The sequence below is a fragment of the Triticum urartu genome, chromosome 1A, assembly GCF_056163025.1.
Source record: "Triticum urartu cultivar PI428250 chromosome 1A, HENAU_Tu73, whole genome shotgun sequence".
NCBI classification, from domain to species: domain Eukaryota; kingdom Viridiplantae; phylum Streptophyta; class Magnoliopsida; order Poales; family Poaceae; genus Triticum; species Triticum urartu.
Window position 1 is genome coordinate 535,359,554 of NC_141873.1, and position 15,291 is coordinate 535,374,844.

General features: G+C 48.0%; 1 protein-coding gene and 1 pseudogene across 1 annotated transcript; both read left to right on the forward strand.

The window, feature by feature from the left end:
- Window positions 1–2,083: 2,083 nt before the first annotated feature.
- LOC125533275 (small nucleolar RNA Z118/Z121/Z120) lies at window positions 2,084–2,195 on the forward strand (annotated as a pseudogene).
- Window positions 2,196–3,708: 1,513 nt separating this feature from the next.
- Window positions 3,709–5,111, forward strand: LOC125526619 (putative cyclin-dependent kinase F-2). Its single transcript, XM_048691279.2, has one exon. The coding sequence runs from the start codon at window positions 3,797–3,799 to the stop codon at window positions 4,775–4,777; it is 981 nt and encodes a 326-aa protein (XP_048547236.1). The 5' UTR covers window positions 3,709–3,796; the 3' UTR covers window positions 4,778–5,111.
- The last annotated feature ends 10,180 nt before the right edge of the window (window positions 5,112–15,291 follow it).

Here is a 15,291-nt window from a genome sequence, read left to right on the forward strand (position 1 = left end):
TCTTCGGGTTAGTTCCGATAACGTCGCGTTTGTGAGGATCCGTTTGACTTCGTTCGTTTGTCTTCTTCATGGACTCGTTCTTCTTCCTTGCAGGATCTCACGCAAGATGACCATACCCTCGAAATCACTTCTATCTTTGCTTGCTAGTTGTTCGCTCTATTGCTATGCCGCGATACCTACCACTTGCTATATCATGCCTCCCATATTGCCATGTCAAGCCTCTAACCCTCCTTTCCTAGCAAACGTTGTTTGGCTATGTTACCGCTTTGCTCAGCCCCTCTTATAGCGTTGCTAGTTGCAGGTGAAGATGAAGTTTGTTCCATGTTTGGAACATGGATATGGTGGGATATCATTATTATATCTTATTTACTTTAATGCATCTATATACTTGGTAAAGGGTGGAAGGCTCGGCCTTATGCCTGGTGTTTTGTTCCACTCTTGCCGCCCTAGTTTCCGTCATACCGGTGTTATGTTCCTTGATTTTGCATTCCTTACACAGTTGGGTGTTATGGGGACCCCTTGACAGTTCGCTTTGAATAAAACTCCTCCAGCAAGACCCAACCTTGGTTTTACCATTTGCCTCACCACCACCTACCCTTCCCTCGGGTCGGCCAACCCGAGGGTCATCTTTATTTAACCCCCCCCCCCCCGAGGCCAGTGCTTCTCTAAGTGTTGGTCCGAACCAGATCAACTTGCGGAACCACCTCGGGGAAACTTGAGGGTTGGTTTTAGCTATACGTAGTGTTCATCCGGTGTTGCCCTGAGAATGAGATATGTGCGGCTCCTATCAGGATGTCGGCGCATCAGGCGGTCTTGCTGGTCTTGTTTTACCATTGTAGAAATGTCTTGTAACCGGGATTCAGAGACAGATCGGGTCTTCCCGGGAGAAGGAATATCCTTCGTTGACAGTGAGAGCTTGTGATGGGCTATGTTGGGACACCCCTGCAGGGTTTGAACTTTCGAAAGCCGTGCCCGCGGTTATGTGGTAGATGGGAATTTGTTAATGTCCGGTTGTAGAGAACTTGACACTTAACTTAATTAAAATGAATCAACCACGTGTGTAGCCGTGATAGTCTCTTCTCGGCGGAGTCCGGGAAGTGAACACGGTTCTTGTGTTATGCTTGAACGTAAGTAGTTTCAGGATCACTTCTAGTTCACGACCGTTGCGTTGCTTCTTTTCTCGCTCTTATTTGCGTAAGTTAGCTACCATATATGTTTAGTGCTTGCTGTAGCTCCACCTCACTACCCTTTCCTACCCATAAGCTTAAATAGTCTTGATCTCGCGGGTGTGAGATTGCTGAGTCCTCGTGACTCATAGATACTTCCAAACAGTTGCAGGTGCCGATGAAACCCGTGCAGGTGACGCAACCGTGCTCAAGTGGGAGCCCGATGAAGATCTTGGTCGTTGTTTTGTTTCGTTTCCTTTTGATCAGTAGTGGAGCCCAGTTGGGACGATTGGGGATCTAGCATTTGGGGTTGTCTTCTTTTATTTTGGTTCCGTAGTCGGACCTTTGATTGTACTCTGGATGATGTATGTTTAACTTGTATTTGTGTGAAGTGGCGATTGTAAGCCAAATCTTTATCCCTTTCTTATTCAGTACATGGGATTGTGTGAAGATTATCCCTTTTGCGACAAACCTACCATGCGGCTATGCCTCTAAGTCGTGTCCCGACATGTGGAAGATATAGCCGCATTGTGGGTGTTACAGGTTGTTACTGTAAGGTGGCCAGGTTGATACATTATTTTTTCTATGTTTATGCAATATCTTAGAGGCTTGATGGCAATGCCCCTCAATCAGTTTGCCTCCTACCAATTGGTGTGTGCTCGCATTGTGCCCGTTCAAAGGGAGGAACACATCTCATTTGATTGTTTAAGTATAAGCCAATCTCTTGCGACTGGATTATTATGATCTGATGGTTGTATGGTACTTGAGAAATAACGCTATCTTCACTATTAAGACGCCTGAAACTTGACATAATTCGTAACTTGTAGAGAGACGTTGAGTTTTCTTCTTTTGAAATACGATTTCTTGCATAGCAGTTTCGGTTCACTACTTCTTCCATTGAGCAACGGTAACTTAATCGTTTGCTGTGATGAATCACAAGGGCGGTATATATCATAGTAAGTTGGTTGTTGTAGAAGGCTGATTTCCCTGATTATAAATCCTAAACTGATCATAAACTCTGAGCAAACATATTCATTGTTCATTTTCCTGTAGCATGGTTGTGTGTTGATTAGTCTCGAATATTTTAATGCCATAATTTTGTGTCGTGTCCATTCGAGAGAGACTTGAATCCCTTGTTTGAATATTACAGGAGAGCATGTGTAGAGAGAGAAAAACCTGGAAGTCATGGTTGTTACAGTCTGAGGGAACTTGCTATTCTCAAGGGCCACGTGGAGTCGGTTGTCAAGCTGAAGGGCCTCGACATTAATACCATCCAGCAGCCCGTACATGGTGTGATGATCTGGACTTCCATGATTGCCTTCTTGGCTACAGCTACTTAGGCGAGTCCCTGATCTCTCTTTCCTCCCGTGTCTACTCTAGGAATTAGCTTTTGAGCTATGGTCATCGAGCCAGTGATATAGTGCATGTGGTCTTCGGTGACAGTCTTCTGGCCATCAGGTCGATGGTTCAATTGTTTGGAACTGTGGTGGTCTTCTTGCCACCACGAGCTTGCTTCGAGTCTATGCAGTATATATCTAGACACAGATTTTGATCACTTCTTTCTGCAGGTCTACCATTGAGGGCCAGCATGGAGCTCCGTGGTGACAACTTGGTGCCATACTTTGGCCCATCTCAACTACAACTACTTATGTGAGTCCCTTAGTTTCTCTTTCCTCTTGTGTCTTCTCCTGGAGCTAGCTTTTAAGCCATGGCCGTCTAGCCATAAGAGCTAAAAAACCTAGGCATGTGGTGAGATACATAGGTACATTCTTGTCGAGAACGATGGGATAATTGGGTGTCATGCAGGAGATGTGTTTGATGCAGGTATGAGTCAATTCAAGTAAAGGTTAGGCCCGTGAGCGCTCTGCGAGCTAGAGATCGGCCCCTTTTTTTGATATAGATAGATAGATAGATAGATATAGATTAAATATAGATATAGATAGATAAATAGATAGATAGACAGACAGACAGATAGATAGATAGATAGATAGATAGATATAGATTATTAGGTATAGATATAGTGTATCTGTACTGTTATAATTGATGAATAGATTAAAAATTTCTTTCTGAAAAAAACATATGTATTGCCAAATGAAAAAAAACGATGCATACGTTTCGCAATCGATCATGTGCACTGAAAAGAAAAGAAAAGAAAAGAAAAGAATCGATGGAGAGCACGGAGCACAGCCGGCAGCCCGTCACCGCCAATCGCGCTCTTTCCACCTGCTGCGCCGAACCACCGTCGTCGGCTACTACTACTAGTCATACCGCACGCGGTACCCCGAGCCCAGTCCACGTCTTCCTTGCTGCTCCGGTGGTTCGCCTCGCAACCACTCGGAAGACGCTAACCCTGCCGGGCCGTTCCGAGCGTCGGTCGGTTGCTCCGCCGCACACTCCCGGCCTAACTCCAACTAACCACGTGAAAAATCTAAACAGTCAACGCGCTTACTGCTGCTTATACTGACAGCGTGGACCTGTGTGCTCGGCCGCTGCGTGCCAAACCGAAAGCGACTCGTCGTCCAGCCACCCCTTATAACACAGCGGCCTTCCCTAATTTTCAGCCACCTACCTACCCGCGCGCACAAGCCGCGAGCGAGGCACCCAACCACCGCCGGCGGCCGCGGTCGGCAATGGAGCACTACGAGAGGCTGGAGAAGATCGGCGAGGGCGCCTCGGGCGTCGTCTACAAGGCGCGGGACCGCCGCACGGGCGCCACCGTCGCCGTCAAGCGCCTCCGCGGCGGCGGCTTCGGCGACCACGACGGCAGCCGGCTCTCCGAGGACCTCCTCCGCGAGGCCGCGTGCCTCGAGGCCTGCCGCGGCCACCCGTCCGTCGTCGAGCTGCGGGCCGCGCACCGCGACGGCGCGGGCGGCGCGTTCCTCGTGATGGAGTACGTCGGGCCCAGCGTGGCGCAGGTCATGCGGGAGCGCGGCCGGCCCTTCCCCGAGGCCGACGCGCGCCGGCTCATGCGCCAGCTCCTGGACGGCGCCAGGGCGATGCACGACCTCGGGGTCCTGCACCGCGACCTCAAGCCGGACAACGTCCTCGTCGACGCCCACGGCGACCTCAAGATCTGCGACTTCGGGATGTCGCGCTTCGCCGCCGGAGGTGCCGCGACGGCGCCGCCCTACACGTCGCCCGTGGTCACGCTGTGGTACCGCGCGCCGGAGCTCCTGCTTGGCTCCACGGAGTACGACGCGCGGGTGGACACGTGGGCGCTCGGGTGCATCATGGCCGAGCTGCTCGCCGGCGCGCCGCTGCTGCCGGGGAGGTCGGAGATGGACCAGCTGAACAGGGCGTTCGACACGGTCGGGGCCGACGACATGACGGACTGGCCCGGCTTCAGCCGGCTCCCTCGCGCCGGCTCGCCGCTCTGCCAGCGCAGCAGGCCGCCGAGCCGGCTGCGGGAGATGTTCCCGTCGCTCTCCGCCGCGGGCTTCGACGTCCTCAGCGGGCTGCTGGCATGCAGGCCGGACAGGAGGCTCACGGCTGCGGACGCGCTCCGGCGGCCCTGGTTCACGGACGCCGAGTCGGCCGACGCCGACCAGCCTCTCAACGCCTGCCGCTTCACGGCGCGCGTCGGTGGCGTCGCTGACGCCATCGTTGTGTAGAAAGCTCTAGATTCGCCATGATTCAACATTCTTTTAATCGGCTGGAGATTCGCTTGGCAGAGTGTACAGTTTTGGTGGCGGCTTTGGCGCTCCTGTCCTCTCATCTGCGTTGTTGCACTGTCGTCTTCAGTTCCGTTTAGGCTGGTGGGATAGCCGGTGAAGTGGCACGGGTTCCTCGAGGGTCCTGCCGATTAGTTCATCATTTTTTTCCTCCTCTTGTTTATGTTGTCCTTGCAAAGCAATCGCAGCGAGCATCTTGTGATACTGTAAACAAAGCAATACTACAATAGGGGCAAAGCTCTCATGTCCGTGAAAAACTGTCCTTGTTGCTTCAAATCTGTCCGAATTTCACAAGCTGCCTGCAAGCATACACACTGAGAGCACACCCAGACTGGTAGCTGCACACCAAAACACCACGCGCGCACAGATACTTGCCGACAAGAATAAATTGTTGGAAACCTAGTAGGCCAGAGCGTTAGGCTCTCAGAGATGGTCCTGCCTATGGTGTCCAGAGACGTCGGCCGTCGGTGTAGCCATCGGGACGCCGGCCACGTCTCCCGTCCCGTCCCGGCTCAAGTTGGTCCCAGTGCTGAAAAATGAAGCAGTACTAGGCGCCAAACCCGCCATGTGTGGCGACCGTGCCTCACGTGTGATCCCGGCGAGCCACCGGGGAAACCGCGCGCGACTTCCACGAGCACGCCGCCTCGTGGCCTCGTCGGCGGCGTACGGACGCGCGACCCAGCTGGTCCCCAAGATCGCATGGTGACCCGTCGTGATTTCGCCGCTCTCCACTCCACGTGATGTTGTTGCCCCGGGCTGCTCACTGCATATCTCACGCTCAGTACAACGAACGGAGCCGCACACACGGCTTCCCAAGCCAGCCGCCGCCGTGGTTCAATGGTGAACCTGGACGAGGAGCGTTAGGCTCTTTTGATCAGGGATCATACAAACTAGAAGGAAAAGACAGGGCGTTGCCGCGTCCGGTCTAATACAATCGACGATAAATAAATATCTTTTTAGTGAAAATGTATAAATATAGTACAAATAATGAAAACAGTAGTACCACTTGCTCACTCTCTTGCAAAATGCTCACTCAGACATACTCACATAAATATAGAGAAGTAAAGAAAGAAACATAATTATGTGAGTTGTAGCAAGAATATGTACACCACTCAAGAGATAGAACACAGGACCCTGTAAAAAAAAGTTTAAACTCTCAAATACTTAGTTAGACGATTAAAATATGACCAAAATTATGACATGCCATGAAAGGTAAATTGTGTACATGATTCTATGAAGATTCCAATAAAAGAACTGAACAAATTTCCGACAATCTGTAGACAATGTATGACATTTATGATCAGCAATGCAAACTCAAGAAATGATTATTCATGACTTGATTAGCCATCGAGACAAGGTCACATATTTATTGTAATGAAATCAAATAGACTTTTCTGCATTAGTTATCCCACAGTCAGTAATGGTTGGTATAATTATGTCCTGAGAAATTCAATCAATTCGATCGAGTACAATTGATACTATGTAAATGGAAGAATATTCTGCCGATAAATTCTAAATAATGAACACAAAAAATAGAGCAAGGTGAGATCTTAAACGGTTTATATGCCATTTTTTATCTAAGAATCAGACCCATATTACATAAAATAAAATATAAACATAAATAAATGGCATGAATACCACCAATAATTTTGAGTATATATCTAATTGCAGAAATGGCCATCTCTAAACATATAGTTTTTCATCTTCACTGTACTTCACATGCTATTTTATCATTGTACAGTCATGACTTTTCTGCACTCTAACGACTTCAGGTGAGGCTAGACACATATAGCTCCTTTTCAGTTGATGCATCCAACCATCTACCAAATAAACACACGCACTTGCTTACATAATACATTCTCTTAATATTAATGACATATAAACAAATAAAGTGTAGAGAAAAGGTTCACAAATAAATACACACATGATCTTTTTATCAGTAATTAGGTGGCATCCAACAAAATGCGTCTAACTCATCATACCACCCTCATTAACCATCGAATTGTTCCTCACGGTATCAACCGCAGCTGCCACCATCGCTGAGTCAAGCACCACTAACAGCAGCAGCGACATCGGCGACTGATGCGAGAGTTAACATGGGTATCACGTGCAATTACTGTGTGAGATGTAGATAGTCTTTCACCTCATGGGCCAGCATTGGGTGGCCACATAAATATGCATCGACGGGGAGGTTACGTGGCTTGCAAGTTAACAATGAACTTGAGAGGCGACATTGGGAATGGAGGGGCTCCGTATTCCAAGGGGCTTAATGGAGCCATATGAGTGTGCGGAGAGGTGGGTAAAATTTCAGTGAAACGTAGTATGTTTTTGGTAGAATACAGATCGAGGGAAGCGGAGGGAGAGAAATGATGTCGTGTGGCTTAGCCCGCGTGATGCTATGGTGGGCGCTGGCGGCAGAGAAAGGATAAGTGAGAGAGTTGTCATAAATTACATGTAGCTTTGAGCTCACCATATTTTCTTTTTTTAGAAAAAATAAAACGACATGTCTAAGTTTCATCATTTGGAATAAAAGCATACAACTACGTGTACATGCTCTTGAAATTTCGTAAGCATTTTGTATTTTGGGCTACACAAAAAAGAGATTTTAAGGGGAATAAAGTTATTTTCTTTTTCATAGTCACAATTTTCTTTTTTGTGTAGCTGGGAATATCATTTTTTCACAGAAAATTTAGCATATATATATACAAAACTAATTTCCTGCCGACCGGAATTTCGCTTCGGATCCGAACGACGTGGTTACTGTTCGATCCAAATCGAACCATCAACAGCGACCCTCGTCCAACTGTCACAATTATCGTCTGCGGCCCCACTAATGTCTGGTCAACTCCGTAAATCACTCTTGATTTATAACTGTCCTAATATAATTGACGCGGCCCCATGTCAGATCGGGATTACTCCACAAATCGCGCCCTGATTTTAACTGCTTTAGCTAAATCGCCAACTGCTCTATCCAGTCAACTCATCACGTCGGTGTAGGCAAAAATTGTTACTCTTAATAAGACTTGAACCTACGACCTCTAGTAAATATTCCCGTGGCAATTACCAGTCGGACTAGCTCTCTTCTTTGATATACAAATAAGGTACATTCCACTTGTATGATATGAATACGAAAAATAAAGCTAGGAAGGTTGTCTTCAGATATGGGAATTTACATACAAGCATCATGTTAATTTTGAGCCGGCAAAAAATCGTTAAAACATATCTCATCTGAAAATACTAGTCAGAGAAATGGATGTATCTAGACGTATTTTAGTTCTAGATACATCCATTTGTATCAATTTCTTCGACAAATATTTCTAGACGGAGGAGTACCTCGGTAATATATATGTAAGTCGCATGGTATTTTACACAGCGCATGCCTCATAACTTATGCACCCAGGGCTGATTACTTTTTGACCTAGAGATAAAAGTTGTTGCAAAATATACCTCCGGTAAATTCTGTGTCAATTGCATGGCTATATATGCACCGCAGACTTGATAACTTAGATACAAATACCGCGGTAATTTTGACCCAGGTGCGAAAAAGTTATTTCAAAAATACCCCCTGCCACATCGATGTAAATAGATGATAATATACACATCACAGGCTTGATAACTTGCGTACAAATACCATGGTAACTTTTGAACCGGAGAAAAAAATAGTTGTTGAAACCATGCCTCTAGTAACTACTGTGGAAATAGCACGGAAAATCATGCACTGTAGACCTGATAACTCAGGTACAAACATCATGGTAACATTTTAATCCAGAAGAAAAAGATGTTGAAAACATGCCCCGATAACTTATGTGTAAATTACATGGTAATATATGAATAGCTGACCCGACTTACGCACAAACTAACTTTTGACCAGGGCAAAAAATTGTTGAAAACATACCCACGGTAAATTCTGGTAAATAACACATGGTAACATACACACAATAGAGCTGATAACTCACGCACAAATACCACGGTAACTTTTCCCCCCGCCCACCTACCCCAGATAACTTCCGTGCAAGTAGCATGGTACTATACGCATCGTATACATGATAACTCATGCACAAACACCACGGTAACTCACGCATAAACACCACAGTAACATTGATTGGGGGTGGGGGAGGGGAGGAAGTTGTTTGAAAATATACATCCATCCTCCCGATAACTTTCATGTAAATAGCACGGTATATATGCACTGTAGATTTGATAACTCACATATAAACACCATATAACTTTGACCCAAGGGAGGAAGTTGTTTGAAAACATACCCTCAATATCTTAGGTATAAATAGTGTGATAATATACGGAACACAGACGTGGTAATTCATGCACAAACATCACAGTAACTTTGTCCTGGAAAACATGTTGCTGAAAGTGTACCACGGTAACTCATGTGTAAATAGCATGATAATATACACACATCAAAGATGATAACTTACTTATCCTGGGCCTGGTAACTACTAATTTGCAGGAAAATAAATCGTCAGAACATATCAATATGTGATCTAATTTTGTAGGTCTTGTCGTGACAGACTTTTTATGTGAAAACGATTTTTGATCGGACTGACGATACGAGCTATATAAGTTTTGTAATAGAGCAGAAACTAGGATGCCATCAAATTTCCCCCCTCTAGTGCACGCACTCTAATGTATGCACACATGTGCATATGATGAGAAGGTTGGTGGAACAATTTTTATGCCTTGATGATTTTGTGTAATCAACATAATAACTTATGCTCGACTGACATGATAACTTTCGTAGCTCACGCGTGATAACTTTTTACCCGAAAAAAAGTCATCGGAACATATCAATATGGAATCTAGTTTTGAAAGTCTCGTCGCGACAAATCATTTATGTGAAAAGAGTTTTTGGATCGGACCAACGGTTTGAGTTACAAAACATTTTGAAGTTTTGAAATATAAGAGAATCTAGAGTGATGTCATCAGTTTTGTCTTACATGCATGCATGTAATTAGGCTTTCTAATAAGTACCATGCACACGTACATGAAGAAAGAGATGCACTAATAATCACATGCATGTGAAGAGAAATCTCGTTGCATGCACTCGTGAAGCTAGGAATGGTCGTGCGGTTTTGTTGCTTAAATTCAGAACGGTTGGAAGTTAGCACAGTCCATATATATATATATATATATATATATATATATATATATATATATATATATATATATATATATATATATATATATATAACATGTGTATGTATTCAACTTCTTTTTGTAGTTGTGAACTATAGATGTGGTCCCATCGCAAAAAACAACTATAGATGGGGTCCATGATCCACCATGGTGTAGTATAAAGATTAGTATTTAACTAAATGATATCAAAGTGGGGTCCATTTTAATGTGGACATGTGAAGTAAGGAGAAGGCAAGAATTATAGGGAGCTTAGTATTTGTAGAGATTTGAACCTAATAATATCAAAATCATTTCAAATCAATCCTAAAGCAAACATACAACAATTTCATCAATCCAGAACATAAGATTGTAGCATAGTTCATCAAATCCACAAGACCAAGTGCGCGAGGATGGTTTATGTCGAATGCCTTGTGCACGAGGATGATGAAATCGGGCGGCTGCTCGTTGGAGCAAAGATGATAGTCGCGCCGGTCTCAGAGGCCTCTCCTTCGCCTCATTGATGTGTGCTAGTTGGGGGTTGCCCGTAATTTTGACGACGCGTCACCGGCGACGCCGAGCAAAGCATCGGCCGCTCGGCTCGGTAGCGGCGGTTACACAACTGCCCGCTGCAGCTCTGACGGTCAGAAATCCTGCTTCAGACGACAGCCACGAGCTGTAGGAGGCATTACGAACGCCAACGCTCCGACAAACATCCAAATCAACGCCGCGACGGGTCCTTCGGCGACCGTGGGTGGCGGGGTCGCGTGGAATTCAGCGAAGGATGAATGAGCGGTGGCCGCAACCTTGCCAGGCAAAATCACCGGTGGCGGTGCTCGGGTGGAGGAGCGGGTGCGCACCAAGAATATTCCGCGCGATAGTTGAGGCTGCGCGACCGCTCGCCGTTTTCTTGAGCGGCATGATGCAAATTTGCATCACTTGCTGCCCTGTTTTACATCATGCCCTATCCTCGAGTAAATTTTTTTTTTTTGCATCTCCATCATCTATCGGAATATCATTTTTGTCCTCCTCTGATGTAATATTTATTTCATCTACATCATTTGCTGGAGATGCTATAAGATGCTCGGTTTTGTTTTGAAAAAGGGATTACCCCGCCCAATGCACATGCAGAGAATCTAATTTATTAAAAAGAATAAGTAGTTTTAGTACCCCATAAAGTCAACTGAAGAAAAGAAAAGAACACAATCGGTTGTTAAAAATCATTACATGAGTCAACCATGTAATAATCTGTTGACACAATAGGCAAACCGGTTGAAAAGTGCAGGCGCGGCCATCTTCAGACGGTTGAACCCAAAGCATGTGCTCCTGGGCATCACACACCGAAGTAGAGCGTATGGTACCGCGCGGCTCGCGCCGGAGCTCCTGCTGGCGTCGACGGAGTACAACGCGCGGGTGGGCACGTGGGCGCTCGGGTGCATCATGGCCGAGCTCCTCGCCGGCGCGCCGCTGCTGCCCGGGAGGTCGGAGATGGACCAGCTGAACAGGGTGTTCGACACGGTCGGGACTGACGATATGACGGGCTGGCCCGGCTTCTGCCGGCTCGCCGCTCTGCCAGCGCAGCAGGCCGCCCAGCCGGCTCTTGGAGATGTTCCCTGAACTGTCCGCCGCCGGCTTTGACGTCCTCAGCGGACTGCTGGCATGCAGGCCGGACAGGAGGCTCACCGCCGCGGCCGCGCTTCTGGTTCACGGACGCCGAGTCACCCGATGTTCACCAGAGGCGCAACCCATGTGGCGGTCGCTTCACGGCGCGTGCCGGTGGCGTTGCGGACGCGATCGTTGTATAGAAAACTCTGGATTCGTCAGGATTCAATATTCTTTTAACCAGCTGAGGATTCGCTTGGCAGAGTGTACAGGTTTGGTGGCGGCTTTGTGGCTCCTGTCCTCTGCGTTGTTGCACTGTCGTGTTCACCTCCGTTAAGTTGGTGGGATAGCTGGTGAAGTGGCACGAGTTCCTTTTACCCCGCAAAAAAAAAAAAAGTGGCACGAGTTCCTTGAGTTCCTCCCTTTTTCTTCTTATTTATGTTGTCCTCGCAAGCAATCGCAACGAACATCTTGTGTTCCTTGTGTAGTACAAACAAAGCAATGGTGGCAAAGCTCTTATGGACGATTCTTCATGGTTGCTTCAAATCTGTACGGATTTGATTAGGAATAAATTTCAGGAGCCGCAAGCATACACACTGCGATAGCACGCCCACACTAGTAGTTACACCACAACACCACAACACCACGCGCGCACACAGGCACATGCCGGCAAGAATAAATTGTCGGAAACCTAGTAGGCCAGAGCAGAGCATCAGGCTCGGAGATTCCCGCGAGAATTTGATACTAGTAAGCTCATGGAGTCATGATTTGCTTGGATATAGCAATGCTTATGACGCCTCTGCCGTCGCCGTCGAAACATATATACCATCACAACATCATCACCGTAGAAACAGTCGTGACATCGTCGCACACTACCACGGAAGGAGAGAACACTATCACAACATTGTCGAAGTAGCCAGGCTTTCGTCGGAGCATCACCACGATCATCCAAGCATGCCTTCGCAGCATCGCCACGACCATTTGAAGCACGTAGCCATCACAGTTCGTCGCAACATCATCGCAGCCGTTGAAGCATGCCGTCACCACATCATCGAAGTAGCCAGGTTGCCGTCATAGCATCATTGCGGGCGTCGAAGCACCCGCCGCATCGGTCGCAACATCATTGAAACAGACATGTTGTCGCAATGGCATCGCCGCAACCGTCAAAGCGTACCACGAGCGTTAAAGCATGTCATTGCAACATTGTCGAAACAGCCGGGTTCCCATCGCAGCATCGCCGCGGCCGTTGAAGCATGCCGTCGCGCTATCGCCATGGCATTCACAGCATGTCGTTGCAACACTGTTCCAAGAGACCGGGCTTCCGTCGCAACATGCCTCATAGCATCGCTGCCGGTGTCAAAGTGGTTGGGCTTTTGACATTGTCATCTCGGCTTGCAGCACGTCTGACCTCGTACGTAGCAGCCACGCGGCCGCTGTATTTGAAGCCGTTTGAAGCAGCAGCGCAATGGACGACTTGCTACTTGATTAATACTATTTCCTCTGTTCTTAAATATAAGTCTTTTTAGAGATTTCAAATGGACTATCACATACGGTTATATATAGACATATTTTAGAATGTAGATGCATTCATTTTGGTACGTATGTGGTCACTTGTTGAAATTCTAGAAAGACCTATATTAAAAACGGAGGGAGTACTTAGATTATACCTGAACTAAAAGCACCTTGCCGGGTCACGTATGGGTTGCTGCTATTGAACCAGTCGCATGGGTGTGAACGTGTGAAAGTAGTGTCGACCAGCACCCACGAAAAGAATGATTTAAACAGGCTGACTCGGTAGATCGAACGGCTTGTAACATGGGCGGGTCGAACGATCAGAGTGGCTGGCGACCCGGCTGATCCCACGCGCGGATCAGCCGGATGACGCCTAGCATCCGCCCGCCACGTACGCGCTCCGGCGCCCCTGGTTCACGGACGCCGAGTCGCGTGATGTTGACCAGCCTCGCAACGCATGAGGCGGTCGCTTCACGGCGCGTGTCGGTGGCGTTGCTGACGCGATCGTTGTATGGAAAATTCTAGATTCGGTATGATTCATTGTTCTTTCCACTAGTTGATGAAGATTCGCTGGACTGGAGTGGCCTAGTGCATCGTTTTGGTGGCGGCTTTGGCGCTCCTGTCCTCTCATCTGCGTTGTTGCACTGTCGTCTTCAGTTCCGTTTAGGCTGGTGGGATAGCTGGTGAAGTGGCACGAGTTCCTCGAGGGTCCTGCTGATTAGCTCGTCCTTTTTCCTTCTTATATATGTATGTTGTCCATGCAAGCAATCGCAAAGGTATCTTGTGTATACTGAGTATAATAAACAAAGCAATAGTGGCAAAGCACCCATGGACGAATCTTCACGTCCGTAAAAGGCTGTCCTTGTTGCTTAAAATTTGTCCGAATTGACAAGGACCGATTTCAGAAGCCGCAAGCATACACTGTGATAGGTCGCCCAGACCGGTAGTTTTATACCCAAACACCACGCGCGCGCACAGACACATGCCGGCAAGAATAAATTGTGAGAAACCTAGGACAGAGCGTCAGGCTGAGAGATGGTCCTGTCTCCTGTGAGAGTGTCCAGAGACGTCGGCCGTCGGTGTGGCCATCGGGACACCGGCCACGTCTCCTGTCCCGGCTCAAAGTTGGTCCCAGTGCAGTGCTCGAAAATGAACTAGGAATAAACGCCCAATCCGTCCTGTGTGCCTCACGTGTGATGCCAGCGAGCCACCGGCAAATCCACGCGCGACTTCCACGAGCCCGGCACGCCGCCTCGTGGCCTCGTCGACCCCGTCCCGACGCGCCACCCAACCGGTCCCCGCAATCGCATGATGACGCCCGTCGTGGTTTCGCCGCTCTCCACTCCACGTGATGTCGTTGCCACACGCCACTCCAGCGGGCTGCTCCGTGCGGCGGCTGCAGCCACCTTCGCGGTCTCGCGCTCGGACTGCTCAATAACAATTCGGAGAGTCTTGGCGTTCTTTCGGTGAAGCCATCGCATGTTCATCACTGCGGTCGTAAGTGATCGGCGATAGACCCATTCAAGAAGCCGCGCGTTCTTGTCGGGCTCTATCTATATCCCACGGCTGCGGTGCACGGACTGCTCCACCTCCCTTCTCTTCTTTTCACGCTGCCGCTTGCGGCGGGCGGCGCGCGCCTCTGATTCTGACGTACGCGTTTGACCGGCAGGACGGACACAAGCACCCACCGCTATTCACGAGGGGGAGCAACAGTCGGTAGGGCCAGGGAACGACATAAGGGAGGCGCGGATTGTGCAGGCCGCTTGTCGAAGCTATGCCCCGGCCTAGAGGGGCCAGCGCCGACGTCTGACCTACGCCGACGAAACATCGGAATCCTTGAATCATTTGATCAAGCTTCATCGATCGATACTCCTCGTCCGACGAAACATCGAAATCCATCATTTTCCCTAATAAAATCATAAAAAATCCGATTAGATAATCCGTTGAACACACAAGCGCAAGATGAAGCCAGAGAGTTGTCAGGCATACCGCGGTTCGTGACCTAAAGGAATCTTTATTAGGGAAACCCAAGAATATTGTTGCATGAAATTAGAAAAGAAGAACCGATGGCTCTTAAGGCGGCGGATCTCTTAGCACGCCCCGTTCAGAGTTTTTTTAGGGGTTCGTACTCCATTCAAAGTTTCTTTTAGGGGTTCGTACCCCCCGTTCAGATGAAAACTGGGCCGTGTGCAAGCTAAGGAAGCCCTATTGGT